The 19,762-nt window shown below is 41.2% G+C and overlaps 2 protein-coding genes and 1 long non-coding RNA gene across 6 annotated transcripts in view; 1 reads left to right on the forward strand and 2 right to left on the reverse strand.

The window, feature by feature from the left end:
• The window catches only part of LOC147326723 (uncharacterized), a 13,233-nt gene extending 8,262 nt beyond the window's left edge, over nucleotides 1-4,971 (forward strand). For 2 of the 3 annotated variants that reach the window (XR_015130495.1, XR_015130494.1), the window contains exon 6: nucleotides 416-4,971. This is a non-coding gene — a long non-coding RNA (uncharacterized LOC147326723). The remainder of the gene's footprint in view (nucleotides 1-415) is intronic. The other variant, XR_015130496.1, reaches the window with a different exon arrangement.
• syt8 (synaptotagmin VIII) overlaps nucleotides 1-10,716 on the reverse strand; it is a 13,748-nt gene extending 3,032 nt beyond the window's left edge. Inside the window, exons 1-9 of one of the 2 annotated variants that reach the window (XM_086302057.1) lie at nucleotides 10,408-10,716; nucleotides 9,452-9,587; nucleotides 5,367-5,558; nucleotides 4,062-4,225; nucleotides 3,018-3,113; nucleotides 2,685-2,852; nucleotides 2,362-2,529; nucleotides 1,086-1,203; nucleotides 308-441 (exon numbers count right to left, since the gene is read on the reverse strand). In XM_086302057.1, coding sequence (XP_086158183.1) covers nucleotides 308-441; nucleotides 1,086-1,203; nucleotides 2,362-2,529; nucleotides 2,685-2,852; nucleotides 3,018-3,113; nucleotides 4,062-4,225; nucleotides 5,367-5,538 — 1,020 coding nt within the window. In that variant the 5' untranslated portion in view covers nucleotides 5,539-5,558; nucleotides 9,452-9,587; nucleotides 10,408-10,716. Of the gene's footprint in view, nucleotides 1-307; nucleotides 442-1,085; nucleotides 1,204-2,361; nucleotides 2,530-2,684; nucleotides 2,853-3,017; nucleotides 3,114-4,061; nucleotides 4,226-5,366; nucleotides 5,559-9,451; nucleotides 9,591-10,407 lie in introns of both variants that reach the window. The other variant, XM_086302056.1, reaches the window with a different exon arrangement.
• Nucleotides 10,717-11,669: 953 nt separating this feature from the next.
• dld (deltaD) lies at nucleotides 11,670-19,559 on the reverse strand. The gene is made up of 14 exons (XM_086302072.1): nucleotides 19,419-19,559; nucleotides 18,272-18,347; nucleotides 17,891-17,970; nucleotides 17,709-17,777; nucleotides 17,102-17,171; nucleotides 16,442-16,542; nucleotides 16,203-16,346; nucleotides 15,821-15,922; nucleotides 15,491-15,681; nucleotides 15,166-15,336; nucleotides 14,586-14,775; nucleotides 14,018-14,155; nucleotides 12,639-12,728; nucleotides 11,670-12,483 (listed from the first exon to the last, which is right to left on the reverse strand). The coding sequence occupies exons 1-14, from the start codon at nucleotides 19,455-19,457 to the stop codon at nucleotides 12,418-12,420; spliced, it is 1,527 nt and encodes a 508-aa protein (XP_086158198.1). The 5' UTR covers nucleotides 19,458-19,559; the 3' UTR covers nucleotides 11,670-12,417.
• Nucleotides 19,560-19,762: the final 203 nt, after the last annotated feature.

The following is a 19,762-nucleotide window of genomic DNA, read 5'->3' on the forward strand; positions in this document are numbered from 1 at the left end:
GTAACCACTTAGACCAGGACTGGAAAAATAGCAGGTTGAATTTTATTTTTATTGACACAGTGTATGCGTCAGCCAGTGCAGAAGTATAAATGTCAGGAGAGAGGAAAACATTCTCAAGTTAGTTCAATCCAGGATCTATGCTGATATATATTCTTTATATTCTAAACCATCATCACAAAATGTCTCCAGAATTACTGTTAAAATGTTTTGTGTTTATGTAAAATTAATATCGATGACCAGTCTATTGTTTCAGATCGTCTCAAATATTGTTAAAGATCTGCTTCAGCCAGGATGTCGTGACACTCACCTGGATTTGATCCAGTGACACGTCAAAGACGAACGATTCGTTGAAATAAGGGTTCAGCGTCTTCTTTTTGATAGACGTCTTTTTTTTCTTCCACTTCCTTTTGTCCAGAGCTAGCTGCATCTTCACATAAGGATCTACGAACACAGCATGGAGGAAAGTCACTCGGAGCACCTATAAACTGTATTTCTTCATGCAGATGCATGATGCCTCCATAAAATACCTGAGAAGAATTAATGGGGTAAAATAATAAGGTAAGCAGGAATCAAGAAACATGAATATTGTAACAGCTGTAACAGTATTGATGCAATCATGTCTGAATTGCATCAATAAAGAAATTTTAGATAATCATCCTTTTAGTTAAGATAATCCGTTATGACTTTCTTTAAATAAATATACAGCTAGATGTTTAAATTAAACATGGTCAGCACTTAAGCATTACTGCTCAAACCTGTTTAAGAAGACAGTTTGTTTAAAGGGGGAGGAGCTAAAAATATTATGATAAGATGCATTAGACCCCAGTGTAAGATAAACGAAGCTGCTGTAGTCGAGTACAGCTCCCACAATATGAAGATGGAAATGACTAAACTTCTCCAATCTTCACTGTTTCTGTAGTTACTGCTGTCAACCACTGTGAGGCAGTGTTGTCTTCTGTTACACCTCCAGTGATCACCCGTTGGTTTAATGGAGAGCAAATGTGTTCTTGGATTTGCTGTAAATTAGCACGCTGGAGCGTTTTTGAAAAGTTACATTTTTGATTAAGATCCCGTTTCAGTCTGACCTGAGGATCCTCCAACATCCATGCTCTTCAGGTTTTTGGCCTCCAGGATTACCACAGTCAGCTTGCTGGCAGAGGGAACATAGCGCAGGGAGAAGCAGATCTCTCCTAGATTTTCTTCCTGTAGCACAAACGTCATACAGAAATCTGTAGTTCTGACAAACTGAATCAGCTCTGATATATTTCAGTAAACTGAAATGAATAAAAATGCAAATAAAAGGAGGAAGCTGAAGGAGAAAGTGACCATCTACCCATTATGAGAGCCTTGTGCTAGTGACAGTACAAAATGATTTAAATAATATTCACATTCCTCTTGGATAACCTGCAAAACCTATAATGTTACTAACAAGTATAAAAATAAGAATAATACGTTTTATCTTAAGTGCCTTTCAAAATATTCAAGGTTAGAAGAGTTTAAAAAAATGTAAAAAGCCAAGAAAAATGTCAAAGTGAATTAAACAAATATGCAGTATATAAAAATCATTAAGAACAGAGGATGCATGTGACAGGTGGAAGATGGTCAGAAAGAGTAAGTCACTTTAGAGAAATGTGTTGGGATTTGAAAGTGGAGAGAGTCAGGCAGGAGATGTCAGGTAGGAGAAAGCATCTGATGACTCTAACCTGAGAGGAGGGGGGAACCGAGAAAGGAGAACCTTTTATAACCTGGATTTGGTGCCAATGAGGGGGACCTCAGTTTTAACACTATTCAATCTGATAAAGTTCCTGGAGACCCAGGATTTGATTTCCTTGAGGCAACGAAAGAGAGAGGTGGGTGGGAGGTTTGGTGCACAGGTAAAGCTGGGTGTCATCAGCATAAAAATTGAAATTAATATCAAATTTACAAAAGAGAAGAGACCAAGTGGAAGTAGATTATTAATAGGAGAGGTCCCGGGACAGATCCTTCAGGAAGTGTCAATCGGTTGTTTTGAGATTTTTGAGTTGAATGAAATTAGTTTCAGGATGCATCAGTGATTCCGCTACAGGCTAGTGTCTCAAGAAAATGTATTGGGGTATAGTATAGAAAACCAGAATAGATTTTGACAGTATGAAGAGAAGAGTAAACAAACCAAGCTTGAAAAACTGTTAATCCTGCCATTAATCCAACTATTGGTCCCAGGAAGCAACATGACTGCTTTTTCTTTTTGAATGACACAAGAGGTTTGGATTAGGAAACTGAATCCTTAAAGAATATGGAAATACATTCGACAAAAATTGATTAAATCCTTCCTAGATGCCACCACTTGGACCATGAAGAATAAGGAAATGTGTGAAAGCAAACCTCAAATTTGGCGGGTGCTTCCAGCTCCTGCCACTCCTCGATGATGTGATTCCAATCAACATTGCAGAGCTGCACCCGGATCTCGCCGATGATTTCGTGTTTGGAAAACCGGTTAAAGTCAAACACTTTCATCACAGCTGTCGACTTCGTGAGGGTAGACTTTGGTAGCTGGGGGCATATAACTAAGGTTGGAAGCTCTTTCTTTTTTGAGGATTTGCAACATTGATGTTCAACTTCAATAATTCACCACATACACAACAATTTTTAATTATAACTGTTTTTTAAGCAAATGCAACTAAACAGGGCAAGTCACCAGGTCCTACCTGGAAGGTGAACTGCTCGTTGAAGACAGGGTTCAGCGTGCTCCTGAACACTTTGGTTTCATAGGTTTTGCTCTTTTCGGGGAGGATGTAGACTCTGACATATGGGTCTGAGGTTCCTCCGAGGTCCATGGCCATCAGGCTGCTGGCTTGTTTGATCCCCAGTTTGAGCTGTAAAGGTCGACAGGAAACAGATGGATATTGACTCATACCACAGCTGAAAACTAAAGAGGAGCTGAACAAATTTCACACATTCAAATGTTTAAAATAAGAATGCAACATTATAGAAGTGCAACGCTGCATGAAAGGTAAACAATTAGACATTCATTTAATCACCTCAGACAGAGGCCCATCATATTCCAGAGAGTAGAGCAGCTTTCCTCTCTGCTTTTTGGTTGAGCCATAATCAACATCTGCCACATCTGGCTGAACCTGTCAGACGAGCACAGGAAGCACATTAGCTGTCCAAGCCTTTTCAGGGGGTAAAGCCATGTTAAACTTTTAAACTAAAACTGTTGTATACTTTTAATTAAAAAAATAAAATTATGTCACACCCAGAACCAAATAAATCCAGAGTAACGACACAACATAGAACATCAAGTCTGTTCTTTGAGTCTGAAAAATAAAGTCATGTGGTGTCCTAGTGTGCATTACATCTAAAGGACAGCAGGGGTCACTGGAACTATGCTAAAATTACTCTACTGCTCTACTTGATCAATAACTTAAGTGAACATTTTCCTGATGAGTTTATGGCATTAATTGTTAGTGTCAGGTCTTATTTAACATAGTCTCATGTTGACTCAACGGTTTCTCTAAAGTGCCAACTGCATGTTCCCAGTGACGTAAAAATACAGGTTGTGCGTGCCAGTTCCTAACACCTTGATTGTAGTTTGTTGTGGACATGGACAACTGGAGACCCAACAACGAGTAGTCATTCCTGTGGCACATGCACAGCTGTAAAGTAAATTCTCCACAGACGAGTCAGTGGCATCGACCCTCGCAGTTACCAAAACGTTATTTCACTGAGCGCTTTCAAACCTATCAAAAGTAAAATCGAGTCAAAGGTTCTGACCAGTTGTTTCTTGACCCAAAAAGTAACTAAACTGTTCAGCAACTAATATCTGTCCAGTTTACAAGGAGCCTGTCATTAACCAAGGTCTTTTCACAGGAATTCTTGAGGGTTGGCAAAGCCCAGGAATACCTTAGCATGCTGAAAAGTAACACGTGAGACATTCCAATGGTTATTTCCATCTTTTATGTGTAGTCTGTAGTGTGTAGTTATAATCAGTTCAGTGGAAATAAAAAACAATAGAATACATTATGTTTTTGTGTTGTGTATCAGTCAAATTTATATCAGATACTCTGGCCTCTGCCACTCACCAGGGCTGTGGTTGTTTTTCCATTCACCGCCTTCAGATCGATCTGCTCGTTCTTCTTCTTTTTCTTCTTTCCTTTGCAGCAGCACTTGATGCAGACACACAGGCAGCAGAGCAGAATCAGCAGACCGCCAGCTGCAAAGATGGTGTAGATCGCCCATCGAGGCACTGTGGAGATAAGACGAGTCCACATTATCTCACCAACAAAGACTGATTCTGTAAACAAAATGTCCATTTTATTCTCATTGAAAATCTATGAAAATATTTGTTCCTTTGATTAAAAGTTGAACATATGAGCTTTATGGTAGAGTTAGATATAATGGTAAACTGATTACACATTCAGTTCACATTAAAATTATTTCTTTGTATTTGCAGTGACAAATCGTGCCAGTGATTAAATCCTTTGATGTCCCAGTGCTAAAAGATGGACAAAACATAATTCATCAGAAGATAAATATAAATAATTTCTTTGGACATAATATTAATTGATTGAGTATGTTGAGAATGTAGTTTAAAGAGAATAATTTAAGACCGGAGATAAAACACTCTGGAAGCAGCTACGTCTCTAAATCGTACAACTCTATGCAGATGACACACTTTTGTGTGTGACTAACTTTAAGCCTCTGAGATCAAAGTCATCATTAGTGATAACTTTGACTCTAGATTTTGAAGAATGGCTAAACGGACGTTTTTGAAAATAAGAATAGGTTTTGATGCATTTCCAAATATTTATTTTCTTGGCCTCCTGATTACCGAGTCTTCAGAGACCAATTAAAAGAAAAAAGAAAAAATGACATATTCAGATTGCAGAGGGTTCAGATTGAGGACATCAACAACGATGACATAAGAGACTAGCTTGGTTGTGCAATGAGCCTATGCACAACTTTGCAGAGCATCGTATACATGTAATAACTTTGTGCTATCATTAAAAAATACGTGCAACAATAAGTTTGTGTGCTGCTCTTGTTTGTGTTGTTGTTGGTCCTTTAGGCAGTAGAAACTACAACATCTAAGTTTTAGTGAAATTTCAAGACACGTTCCAAATAACAGCTAAACCCAGGCATCTTATATTACAAGACACAGCATACAGCAGAACCAGGCTCAGGGAGGGGCAGCCATCTGTTTTGACTGGTTGGGGAGAAGGGGAAAGAAGCTATTATTGAGACCCTTCTCATCATTGTGTCTTTCATCAGCAGCAGGGGGAGATCACTAGCATTTGTATCTAACTTATTTGCTCACCTGACAAGATCAAAACACATATTTAACTCTAGTTATCCTTTGGCTACTTGGGAAATAATTCATTACTCACAGGGTATCCGGTCGAGCAGGCCATTGATGAAGGCAACAGCTGGGTCGGCAGTGGTGTTAGTATATGTGGAGATGAGGGTGGTGGGGTGATCTGTGACTGTGAAGCTTTTTGCCTTTGATAACAAGTTAGATTTCACATGGGAAGAATGTTGTGGTGGAAGGATTTTAGACATGATGAAGAGGATGAAGATTTCTGGAAGCAAGAGATGACAAATGTTTACATGTGTTAACAAAAAAGTCTCTCAGCCTTTGTGCTTAATGAAAAGTGGAGGGAATGGCTTCCCTCAAATTACCACAGGCTTGATAGATATGAGTCAAAGTGACCGCATGATGCACGTGCAGTCACTTTAAAAACACACACACACACACACACACACACACACACACACACACACACACAGTCCAACAAAGAGACGGTGGGTGGAACCTAAAATCTCAAATTTGGACTCATCAGACCAAAGCACAGATTTCCACTGGTCTATTGTCCATTCCTTTTCTTTCTTGGCCCAAACAAATCTCTTCTGCTTGTTGCTTTCACTTAGTCGTGGATTCTTAGCAGCTATTTGACCATAAAGACCTGATTTCCGCATTCTTATTACATTATATTGTATGGTAAAGACCCTACAATATTAAAAAGCCATCTGCTGCAATTGATTGGGTGTGACAGGCAACAGCTCATTGGTTCCTGAGGTGAAAAGTCGCCTGCTATCGTCCAAGAAAGCACCTAGTTAACAGAAATCCTGACCTTTTATTTATACACTGAGTTGATTTTGTTCTTAAATATATTCAAAACTCGCCACTGCACTATAATCTTATAAAAGTGATTTGTAACTATACCACTGGTGATACCCTGTGGTCAGATTACAGAGAGACCATGGTTTTACAACCTGGTCAAAATATCACCTTTTAACCCATAAAACTTTTCAGTGTTGAGATATTTTTGGACTTTAAAGGAAGTTTCCCAGCAACAGTGACGTAAAACAAATTTCAACAAACATCAGAGCCATCAAACTCTGCTGATACGACTGAGTGGAATTCCAACTACGGCCCTCCACCATGAACAAACAGCAGCAGCACATTAAACCACGGTCTGAGTCATGCTCCGATAACAGCACTCCACACAATGCTTCAGTACTGTTTCTCTTTGTAGAAATACCCAAAAGCCAGGCATACATACTGAATTTACTTCTGCTGCCCAACTCCTCATCCTGATGTTAGTCCTTCACAGTCTGTGATCTAATTTTCACCCTAAAATTAAGCCTGGAAACCAACTTTTTTAAACATGTTGCTTAAAACGCTGGGTAGCGTACATGCAAATAGTTTTAATGGCGATCCATTAAAACTATTTGCATGGACGCTACCCAGCGTTTTAAGAACTGTTTTAGCAAGTGTTTTAGTGTTTTAGACCATCGCAGGGTTTCTGCAGCTTAAGGCAATTTAATTTAAGACTTTAAAAACAATAACAAACCTTTTTTTGCCACTCAGAATGAAAATTATGAACAAATTAAACAACAACTCAACTTGAAGGAAAAGAAAGATAAATTCCTCTGAGTTAGAGATACAACTTAATATTTTTGAAATGTTTGAAAGATTGAGTTAAAACATTTAATATTAACTCAGGCCTTATTTTAACAGAACAAATTCAGTGCTTAGAAATAAATTTTAAGCACCAGCAGGATCCTTGCTAATCATCAAAGTTAAACAATGACAAACAAACAAAAAAGAAAGATTTCTGCTCTCTATTATGGGTCAAGCACTTAAAAATTGGATTCTCTATATCCTGTCATACAAATGATCACATCTCTTGTGAAATCACTAAGAATAACGATTTGAAAAAGGCAAAAAAAAAATTAGGATAAAAGAAGTATTTTACTTACTTATGATGAATTTAACAAAAATTTTGACATCCCTGCTCAGTCCATACAGGCGACTGGCGAAGGCTGATAGTTTTCCGTGCTTTACCACTCAGATTAAAAAAAGTTCGGTTGAAGAATAACTGAAGAGGAAGGACGGACTCTCTAACAAAGGGACTTTTCCTAAAAACAATCTTTAAACTGCTGATTAAAGAGAGGAAACTTCTCCTCCCTCCAGCTACATCCACTCTGTTTTCCCCGTAATCAGAAGGGGAAACACAACAAAAGCTTCAAAACCAGGATTTACCAGGGGACAGGCCTTCTTCTAATCTATATACTTAAACTGTGGAAGTGCTTAGTGGCAAAAAGTCCACTTACTGTACGACTGAAGCTGAAAAACTAAAAGAGCTGTACTGACAGATCCCTTTATAAACAACGATAGACCTCCTTTGGCGAAACAAAACTCGTAGCTCCAGCTCCAGGGAGTCTATCGTTGTTTATAAAGGGATCTGACAGTACAGCTCTTTTAGTTTGATAAGCACACATGCAGGTCAAATTACATGATAATAAATAAAATTCTTGTTGAAGAGACATAACAGACTACATGGCCGTCTGTCAGCAATTAAAGTTTGCCGTCTTTCATGATTATTGTGACATCACTGAAAGGAGAATATACTGAAGCCTTAAAAACTGCTGTTCCTCTAGCAGACACGAGGCCAGGGCTGCCACCAAGGTGGGGCCAGAGGGGCTCCGGCCACCCCCCAAAATTTGCTGGAGGTGTCCCTGCACGAGGCTGGTGACAAATGTTACCGAATTTAAAAAGCATGTTCACAGCCTGTTACATTTTTTTTTTAAACAGACTTTGGATAGTTTCCCACTTCATAAAAACAGTGCTGATGATTTTTTTAAACATCACTGAGTGAGTTATTGGGCTATTTTGAGACACAGTTGTTCAGATGAAGGCAAATTTGGAGCTTCAGGCTCCAACAAAGACCATGGTGATGACTAAAACACAAATATTCAAGCTTTGAAATGAACAGTCCAAAACCACGGAGTGGCATCATGGAGGCTACTGAAAGTGAGGACAATAAATGAAACTAAATTAAATCTTGCCCAGTTATAGTCAGAGTGACCAAAGTCTCTGAAAGCTAAAACACTGCCTTTTCTCTCGCTCCTTCAAAGATCAGTCTGAGAGTTAAGATTTGATCTCAGGGTTAAAGTTGGAATTAGGTTTATGTTTGGGTCAAAGTCTGGCCCTAAGTTTCAAGGGTTAAAATGAGATGTAAGAGTTCCAGGAATTCATTAATGTAAATGAATGATGAACATGCCTGTGTCTGGGGAAGGCAGAAGTCTCTCTAACAGTTAAAAAAGGTTAGCCAGAGTATGAGAACCACTCATCCAGACAGGCTCAAATTTAACAATGCACTTATTCAGGACTCACAAGTTTCTAGCAGATAGGATGAACAGCGGTGTCCTAATAATCTGAAAGATTACTTAGATTAGTACAAGAAGATTACCTTTTTACAAGATAACTAGTGTCTGATGTTGTTCTGCTATTATTGAAAGGGAAGTATTTCTAAATATTCTATAATATGTCTCAAAGCGATCTTTGAAAAGTTGAATAAGGAGTGTGACAAAATGTGAAGATTTAGAGACGTGCAAGAAACGAAGACAAAAAAAAAAGTACAAAAAAGGAAAAGCAAAGGAAGAAAGGACATGGACAGGGAAAGTTTATGACATTGGGAGGGTTACATGGAGAAGAAGAAGAAGAGAAAAGAACAAATAGAAGAAAGAAAAGGGAGACAGAGAAGAGTGTGAGTGGTGAAATAAAGAAAAAACTAACACAATTACAAGAGCAGGGTAGAAAAGAGCAAAGGAAACAGGAGGAGAGAAATGAAATGGGTCGAGCTTTCAAGATGAAAGTTTAAGAGACAAAATCAGAGAAGAAAATAATTTATGGGTAAACTAAGAATGTAGACATAAAGCACATCCCAGATTCTCCGATGAGATCCCAGAACAAAAAAGTAAAGAAGGCGATCACAGAAACAAGAGAGAAGAAATGAAAGAAAGATGGGCGAATCCAGCTAACAGTGAGTGTGTCTGTTATTTTCTGCAACTGATACAAACGTAATTGGACTTTATCAAACACTGACATTTCCCCTGAGACTCAAACAGTCACATAACACAAAATTTAAAAAAAAGAAGAAGAGAAGAATAGAAGCAGCAACAATACCCCAGTGTAACGAGGACTTTTCTCTTCTTTTACTTCATTTCTTCTCCAGTTGTTTACGGGGCTGTTAAACAGCTCGAGCCTGCAGAGTCTACGACTCCTCAAGCGTGGCTAATTCAACCTGGAGCAGCCGCCACACCTGCTGAACACACACAGAAACAGTAGTCAGAGTTTAAACAGAGGTGGAGTTAGTGAAATGCTGCTTACTTAAATAAAACATGCGTCATCCAGCAGCAGAAACAGCTACATGTTACTGAAACAGCAAAATGTGTTCAGTGAGCTGCAGTTCAGCTGTTAAGATGCTCTGATGATTTTACCACTAGAGCCGCTGGATGTTTATTTGTATGCTGCTGAAGAAAGACAAGGATTCCATTCTTCCTGAAACATTCATTCTAAAAGAGTAGCTTTGCATAATCCAGAGTTCATAATAATCCTCTGAGCCAAGCTCCCCTCAGTTCGTCCTGTGTCTGAAGCCCTTCGTCCTTTAAAGCCAGCTCTGATTGGCTGCCCCACGGAATCAGAAGATCTAAACTAAAAGTAGGTGGGGCTGCATACCAAGACAACTATAAACAATAACTTATTAACCTTGCTGTTGTCACCTGGACAAATACGATCGATCAGTTATTAGAAGATGAGTATGAATCAGTGTTATTATCATCGCACTTTCATGATCTTTGACATTTCAACTTTAACCATAATAACCACTCTTGCTACAGTACATACAGTCTATGTCTTGAGTTTTAAATGTTAACAGGAGGCTATTTAGAGTCATCACACTTTCTGCTCGTCACACGATCCACTTATCAGCTGCACCTGTGTCAGAATTATTACTTTACCTTTAATTTTACATTTTTGAGTTGCTGTTCAATATAATGTAGATGATGTCAGTGAACCATAGACAAAGAAACGCTTGTCGAACATGGACAAATGAAGAAGACTGAAGAAGACTGAGATCTTACCTTCCTAAAACTCTTTTTTAACATAACCGTGCCGCAGGCTTGAGCCACGCTTCCTTTCTGTGTACAGTTCCAATGAGCTTGAAAGTCAATACCTTTATCCTTCAGTACAACCTGAACTCTCTTAGGCGGCTTTCTGTTCAGGAATATTTCTCCAGGCTTGTTGAAAGATGTTGGCTGTATTTGGTTGTCTGTCAGGATGATTCCCCACTGCTTTAATAATGTTGGGCTCTGAGGAGGCCGATCCATGCCTGATAGTGTCCCACTGTGTTTTTCTATCCAGGGGTGGGAAACTCCAGGCCTCAAGGGCCGGTGTCCTGCAGGTTTGAGATGTGTCCTTGATCCAACACAGCTGATTTAAATGGCTAAATGACCTCCTCAACATGTCTTGAGGTTTCCAGAGGCCTGGTAATGAACTAATCATTTCATTCAGCATGTTACCCAGGGTGATTTGGGTGGGTACTTTTACTGCTTTTAATGCTGTTTGGGATCATTGTCATGCTGAAAAATGATGGGATTCCATGGTCTATCAAAATTTGATGGTACTTTTCTGGGTGCATAATTCAATAAATTTTAAAAAGATCTCCAACATTTGGGGTGGCTGTAGCTCAGGAGGTAGAGCCAGTCACCTGATCTGAAGGTGAGCAGGCTCCTCCAGTCTACATGCCAAGAATCCTTGGGCAATATAATAATCCCAAGTTGCATCCATGGGAGTATGAATATAGTTAGGAAGCACTCAGTTTATAAGAAAATGATTGGGTGAATGTAGCATAGAGCGCTTTGAGTACTCTGGGAGAGTAGAAAAGTGCTATATCAGAATCAGTCCATTTATGTCACTGGCTGAAATGCTGTCCCAAATCACAACAGCACCTTGATCTTTTACACATGGCTGTAGACTCTGTCCTCCAGTGATTTGGATCCATCACTCATCAGATCTTCTGCCACTGATTTTCAGTCTGGTTCATGTGTACTTTGGCAGACCTCAGCCTGTGCACCCCGTCACACTTCTTTAAAAACGCCTTGACAGCCACTGATGTCATTTCTGATGAGGCTAGATGCATCAGCTGAAGGGCCAGATGCATCTCTCAGTTTAACTTCATGGTCCTGTTGCAGATCAGTTTCCAAATGCACTACATAAAGTTTAAATTTTATCCCCCCCCAATTTAGTTTCACACTGCCCATCTACATCATCCAGTGTAAGAGCTGCTATCTGCACTGAAAGTTACTTCAAAAATAATGTCGGCACATGAAGCTACACAGCAGTGTCTGATTTAACTGCCTTTATTGGTTGAGATGGTGAGATACAGGCCAGAACGAATCACAGCAGAGTAATTCGAGTAGGAAACAGTCACCCGGCAACTATCAACAGCTCCCCTCCAAATGTGAGCTGATGTTGACCTAAGAGTCCTTCAGTACTTTAGTTACACAGGAAGCAGCAGCTGAGCCACATTCATTCTTAGCACACATCTGTTTCTGCACAAATCTGTGACATCAGTCGGAGTGAACATGAAAGAAATATAAACTTAACCACCACCACACCGGCTATGAAGTCACCGATTTGAGATGAGCCAGAAATCCATCTTAAAATTGAAAACATGCAGATGTGAATCTTCGAGCAGCTCCAGTTTCCTGCTCTGATTACCCATCAGATGTGTTAAATTCCTCCATGCTGTAAAACAACAGACATCCCCGTCTCCTTGCACAAACAAAACAGCCAAAATAATATTCATATCTCTCTCTGACCTGCAAATGAGTGCATAATGCTCTGCTGAGAGCTTTTAAACTACGTGTGGAAAACAAAAAGCCTGACAGCAGTCAGTGTTTATTTACCCACCAAACCACCTGTTTATGATTTTATTGAACATTTAAATAACGTTAGAGCTAAACTGGTACAGTCTGGATGAACACCGAGGATCCCAGGTGGGTCAAAGTCAGAAGGTTTTTGAAGCAGACACGCAGCTTTTCTGTTTCTCCGCTGTCATGTCCGCTGAAGGTGCGACAGCGGCTGGCGGCTCAGAAGTTGATGGCTTTGCCGAAGGAGGCGGCCAAGTTGGCTTCTCTGAACGCCTCGGACACAGTCTGCAGGAGAAGGACGAAGAGGAAGGCGTTTGAAAGAACTCACGGTGCAACAGGACTTATCATTTGTCATGTCATTTCTCATATCTTTACTACAAGATAAACTAAGAACTGTGCATGTGCACTATGCTGTGTCGTGTGTGATAAAGAGAACGCACCGGATGGGCGTGGCAGACTCTGGCGACGTCCTCGCAGGAGGCGCCGTACTCCATGGCCAAAGCAGCTTCGTTGATCATCTCTCCTGCGCCCTGCAGAGAAACACACAGCAGCGTCTGGTTTAGCAGGTCTGTAAACAGCAACAGCTTCACATGGTCTGTTACAACAATTAACTTTCCAGCAAGCAATTTTACTTGTCAGGTAATTACAATCAAATGCGCAGCAAGACAAACACAGTAGCAAACTTGGCCACTTAATTCAGGCACTTATCCCTGTGATGGAAAGGTAATGACTGCCTGAGAAAAAAAACAGTCCCTTGATCGGGATCATGTCCATTTTTTTATTTTATTTTTTTTACACATGGGTTCACTGCACCAATCTTCTGTCTAAGACTGTCCAGCAAATTTAAGGGGGGAGTTTGAGACGCATTCAGAAACATAAAACAAAAACGTAATTGTGCATGTAACTGAGAGCTTTAAGGAAAGCTGTGTTCCACTAAGACGTTTCTGGTCTCATAAAGCAGCGGTCCCCAACCTTTTTTGCGCCACGGACCGGTTTATGCCCGACAATATTTTCACGGACCGGCCTTTAAGGTGTCGCGGATAAATACAACAAAATAAAACTAGTACCGGTACCGAAAAAAAGAAAATTTATTCATAACACACGTGAAAAGACCCAGGAAAACCGAGTTAACGATAAAAATGATAACAAAATAACGCTGAAAACCGATAAAAACCCTGAAAACCAGACATTTCACACCTGAGCCTCAACTCTCGCGGCCCGGTACCAAACGACTCACGGACCGGTACCGGTCCCAGGCCCGGGGGTTGGGGACCGCTGTCATAAAGGACCGACAGAGATGTTAACAGAGATCCGGACACTCCATGGAACAGGGTCACCATGAATGTCAGTCAGTCCACCTGCACTCCTCGGATCTTTGCACTGACAAATATCTGCTTTATTGTCGCCTCAGAGTTACTGTAAGTCTAATCTGAGCGGTACAAACATGGATGTCTCATCCTTGACACAGTTAAAGGTCATTAACGGGGAAGTGTGTTCATCGAGAGCCAGCCTGATGGTTTTACAGCACTCGCATGTGTCTGTCTGGGATTAGTGTTTATTAGGACAGATGCAGTAATGAGACAGACACACAAACCGTTAACTTCCATTTTCATAGGAGGCTGATATTCTACATAAACACTCCAAAGCTGTAAACACTCGATTCCCATCATCATCATCCTCCCACGTGCTCAATGTCTATTTGATTGGGTAGATGATCCTCTACAAAGACAGTCTGAGCCCATTAACACCCAGTCCACCCACACAGATGTTTTTACATTTAAGGCTAACGCGGGTCCAAAGGAGGCTGATGAACTCTTACAGATCCGAGGATGTGAGCTCCCAGCATCCTGTCGGTCTCCTTGTGGCTGAGGATCTTCACCAGGCCGTCGGTGTCGGCGTTGGTTTTGGCTCGGCTGTTGGCTGCAAAGGGGAATTTGCCCACTTTAAACGGGACACCCTGTAGAGGAGAAGAGAGGAGGACTCAGACTGAAGTGAAATGACACAGAAATATTAGTTTTAAATGTTGCACTTTTCACACATTTTTCCCAAGTTATGGGACGCTTCATGGCTGTCACGTTTGTGTTTGTCACTTGTACAATATAAATAAGCACAAACAATCAGGATGAAACCCTTCTTTTGGCTTGGATCTGGATTGAAATGTTGGGAAATATCACCACCAGGTGGCCGATGTCAATGTCTGAAGCAGCTTAGTTTTAACAGAGACGCATATTTACATTTAAAGCACTTTAAGCTGCATGGCTACTTTGTGCATGATCTCTGCTACAATGATTTAGTGACATTTCCTTCAGTTGCCCTAGAAGAACAACGCTGCACCCAGAGAGCTGGCTATCCATCGTGCTGGAAGCAAACACCTTCCCAACTTTCACCTCCTCTTTGAGCTGCTCCTCGCTCTTGCCCACCCAGGCCACCTCGGGGTGCGTGTAGATGACTGAAGGGACGCAGTTATAGTCGATGTGCACAGCGCCGCCCGCCATGCCCTCCACGCAGATGATGCCCTCGTCCTCGGCCTTGTGGGCCAACATCGGCCCGGCAACCACGTCACCGATTGCATAAACGCTAAAAGAGGAGAGGAAGAAGCAAAGAGGGAACAAATGTCACTGAGCCGTGTTTTGCAAGGAGTGATACATATAATTTATTTTTTTGGTCTGGGTCATTTACTGACCCAGGAATTCAGCAGCTACATAAATACATAGAGGTTCTCTTACAGAGCAACAGAGCATCCCAGTGACGCGATCAAAGGCCTTTTCGTAACAGACTTGTTACTTTATTTCTCCTGTTACACTAATCTATTTGTGCTTACTATTTTTAGAGATTTTGATATTTTTAAACTTGGACAAAATTTTAGCAGGGGTAAACTGGTGAGGATGCACCAAATTGGTAAGTCTGCTTTCAGAGATTCAATCACTTCATTTTAGCTTAATTTTGGCAGCATGAGCTCGGTGGTACCTGGGGACTTTGGTCTGGAAGCGGTTGTTGACGGGGATGCGACCCCTGTTGTCCAGCTCGATGCCGACAGTGTCTAGGCCCAGGTTCTGGGTGAAAGGTCGTCTGCCGATGCAGACCAGCAGCACGTCACATGTCAGAGTCTCGCTCTTCCCTCCAGCTGCCGCCTCCACCCTGAAACACACATAATACCCACGTGGTTACATGACAAAGCTCCCCAGCCATATTTCAAATTTCATGAGTTTAGATAGCACATGGGTGTAAAACAGCCCAAAAGAAAATGCATCAAAGAGAGTCCTGAAAGTCTGAGTCTGGTTTTTCCACTCACGCCACATCGATCTTGCCATCGGGCCTCTTGGTTGCTCCCATGACTTTGGTGCCGAGCTTGAACTTGAGGCCCTGCTTCTGCAGGATGCGCTGGAAGTTCTTGGAGATCTCCATGTCGATGCCCATACCACCCACGTGGCCCAGGAACTCCACCGCTGTGACCTTGGCACCCAGACGCTGCCACACTGACCCCTGCAGGATGGCAGGACAAACACACGTCTGACAAGTGCAACTCTCCTTTCTAAAGAAACAGAGCTGAGGCAGGAAATGTTGCCGATGTAGTCGACATAATCATGTGTTTGTGGGTGAATCAGTCTGTAGTGATGCTGACCAGCTCCACCCCGATGACTCCAGCTCCGATCACAATCAGCTCCTCTGGTACTTTCTTCAGGGAAAGAGCTCCTGTCGATGACACGATGGTCTCCTCATCAATCTAAAGAAACATATTTGAACACACTTCTTTTAAAAATCAACCCAGAATTATCTTTTAAAAATCAAGTGCATGTGAGTTCTTATGGAGTGGTGAAAGGAGGGTGACATGTGTGAGATATGATAAGGCTCTTGAGACGAGGACGCCTTTTGTTAGACACCTGCAGCACTGACTCCTCTCTTCATGTCCCTTCCTCGCCTCCTCCACCCCCTTTGGTAAATACAACAAGCAAAAAACCTGCAACTAGTGAAATGAAGTATGAACAGGTCACAAATTCTCATACCTGGATGCCTGGAAAGGGCGTGACCTCTGAGCCTGTGGCGATGAGGATGTTCTTGGTGTTGATGACCTGCTCTGTACCATCAGCTGTTGTGGCGGTCACTTGGTTCTTCCCGGTTAACCTTCCAAAACCATTAACGTGAGTAACCTGTGGGGAGTGATGTCACACCACAGACACTGTTAAAAGTGGTTCAGATGTAGCATCTGTGTAAACCAGCACTAATGCAGAGAGGGAAGACTGACTTTGTTCTGTTTGAATAAATGTGCGATTCCTCCAGTCAACGCTTTGACCGCCCCACTCTTCTGAGCCATCATCTTCTCCAGGTTCAACGAGATGCCTGAAACTGAAAGACAAAGACTTTATTGTCAATGGGGTCACAAATGTCAAACTAAGAAACCGATGGAAAAACAAGTTATATTCAATTAAAGCATATTGTCGAAAACACACATTCTGTGCCATCAGTATCCAGTACTAAGGAATACAGACACAAGTGTTATAATAACGTATATGCTTATATTAAATATGGCTAATGCTGCAAATAATGACCTTCAGTGTAATCTTGGCTATAAAAAAAATCTACTTGAAAGGTTTAAAGACAATGGATTTCTCTACTGTAGTCATTTCAGGCACACAGAGCATGTACTGCTGGTCAAACCAATCATAAGAGGGTTGGTTGGCTTAAAGCGAGGGGAGCTAACACAGCTTGTTTCTGACAGGATTAACTGAGGGGCAGCACAAAAACCTCTATGACATAAAGAAGGATTATTTTGAACTTTGAATCATGCAAAGCTCTACTAGAGCTCAAAATTACAACACATAACTGGAAATGACCCCCCTTTAAGGATCAGTGAACTACACAAAATGTACAAAACGTCTCTTTAAAGCCTGATGGTGATTCTTACTTTCGATGCCTCTGCTTTCAAAGTCCTTCCCATGAGCCAAGTGGTACAAGTAGGAGTTGTTCAGCAGAGCCTGCAGAAACAAAACAGCAGCTTATTCAGCTGGAGGAATGACTTTATACACGTTTGCATCATTTTACGGATTCAATATAGTTTAATCAATCTTACGTTCAGTGCTCATCACCAAACTGAAAAGTTATTTTTAGGTGAAGTTTGTTCTGCTTTCCTCTCTCTGTGAAATTTAGTCCTTATTATGAAGTGGAAAATGTTTTTCCCACTCTGCTTGGATAAATCCAAAAGTATTGGCTTATTTTTGAATTCATCAAGACAATAAAAAGATGCTACCGGTATGTGCTGCTATTCTTTCTGGCAAAGTTTTTGGCTCTACTACTCAAATGTGCTCCATGGAAGCATTTGCCCTTTATAATAGATCTATGGATAGAAAACCATCACTGGATTACTTTTATACGAAAGGTGTACAAGTTCTGAAAGAGAAACCAAACCCAAGATAAAAACATCCTTGGTATCTCCTTCCTGTAAAATGATCATACTGATCAAACCTCTTACAAACAAACCTGTGAATTTGTGGTGATTAAAAGCAGTTTGTTACCTTCGAGGGGATGCAGCCGACATTGAGACAAGTCCCGCCGAGTGTGAGATTTTTCTCGACACACACTGTCTGTCCAAAAATAACAAATGTAGAGACGGGGGATACATTATTCACCAAAAACTTCCACTTGTGACCATCTGTGGGATTTAGACAGCAGGATATCTGTCGAGCAGGTGGGTTACCTTAAAGCCGAGCTGTGCAGCTTTGATTGCAGCGACATAGCCTCCTGGACCGGAGCCCACCACTGTGACGTCTGCATCAACTGCAGAGAGGCAACACAGCAGCTTTTAGCATGACTTTACACCACCAGAGAAAACTACATGATTAAGGTCTGGTGTATGTAAATGAACATTTTAATGCAAGCTCTCTACCACCCCTCTTTACATAGCCCATGAAGTCCTATCCCCACCCAAATCCAGCACCCGAGACTCTCTGCAAGTCTGAATTATGAGACTGCTTTGATACAAACATCAGAGATCAAACCGCACAAACATGTGGCTAAAGTTCAGTAAACACTGTGCCACAAATAAAGTCCTATGATAAGATTTACAGCACAATCGTACTTGCTGCTTTGTCAGCGTAGGTACGAACAGACAGCGCTGCAGCTCCGTGCACTTTGCAGGGCAGGTGGTGGCTCCGCTGTGAAGCAAACGAAATGCACAGTTAGAAAATACGCATGCACAATACAACTAGGCAATGCAACACAAAACAATGTTATAGTGCATCACAAGCCAACTTTGCAAACTAAAAGCATCTGTCTTCAGTGGCTTCTCTCACTTCCGTAATCTGCTGCTTAATAATTTCTATTTACGTCACTACTATTTCCTTTTAAAGCTGCATACTAAGATACTGAAGCCTAGTGAGTCACGAAGGAGCAAACTCAACTACTAAACTAACATTTGAATTTTCATATTTAGTTTAATATTTAGACTCATGCACTTGTTTTCATGGAATTGTACCACATTCAGCTGGTTTGCTGTTGCAGTGCCAGCTCTCAGCAAGGACACCCTCAGCCTGTCCACCAGCAACTCTGAAACTTTCCCCTCTAGCAGACTACCAAGTTAGCAAATAACTACAATTTAAGTGTCAAAGAGTCACAAAGCTTCTAAAAGCCCCGAAACAATTCGGAATAATTTGATGCTCGCCGTGAAGCTGTGAGACAACAGCTGAGCTTACGACATAAATTATGAGTTAGGCAACCGCTGCTAAACAGCTAAGCGAGCTAACACGACACCAGAGTGGGAAATGTCAACTGTAAAGTCATAGAACCTAGATCCTTTTCTTCTAGCTTTGTGTGATTTAAGCCCCTTTAATATTAGCAGAATACAAATATCACGCTTCTTTTCATTGCAGGTTTTACTTCAAAATACTGCGACAATATTTAACCAGAAAAGTCGTGATTTAGTTTAAATGTGGGGAAGGTTGTTAGTCTAACTCATGCCGAATTAAAATGAAAAAGGTATATGAATAGGAAAAACATCAACTGAAAACCAAGCAACGTGTTTAGACATCGATAACCACAACAACTCCAAATTGCATGTCTTTTCCAGTGCAGTCTGGTTCGCCTTCTGCTGTTAGCCGAGTAGCTAGCCAGGTGCGGGCCGCAGGTCTAAAATTTCCCCTATCCTCTAGATCTGCAGCACGCAGGACAGTTTACGACACATCCGGATTTCGCATACTGGTTATCGCGAAAATAATATGACTGCTTACTGTGGCCAGGGAGCGGTATAACTGTGTCCAGCTCTGCATTCTGTCGGTGCACTCTCACTGGATCCGTAACCTACAGCAGGCCGAGCAGCCAAGGACTCCTATCATTGCGCAAGCGCAGTATGGGTCCAAACCGAAAACTCCTCCGGGTCGCATCTATTACGCATCACGTCAAAATTTGCGACGGGTAAACAAATGTTATTTTTAAAAGCAAAATGTTTTTTTAAACAAATCATATATATATATATATATATATATACATACACACATATATATACATACTTCCTCTACCCCCCCCCCCCAATGTTTTTGCACATGTCGAGGAGCGTGTCAGGCTACATTTCACT

Source organism: Aulonocara sp. 'chitande type north' Nkhata Bay, linkage group LG7, assembly GCF_057382095.1.
Source record: "Aulonocara sp. 'chitande type north' Nkhata Bay isolate Kocher_YH1m ecotype deep benthic linkage group LG7, A_spYH_male_GT1.1, whole genome shotgun sequence".
Lineage (NCBI taxonomy): Eukaryota > Metazoa > Chordata > Actinopteri > Cichliformes > Cichlidae > Aulonocara > Aulonocara sp. 'chitande type north' Nkhata Bay.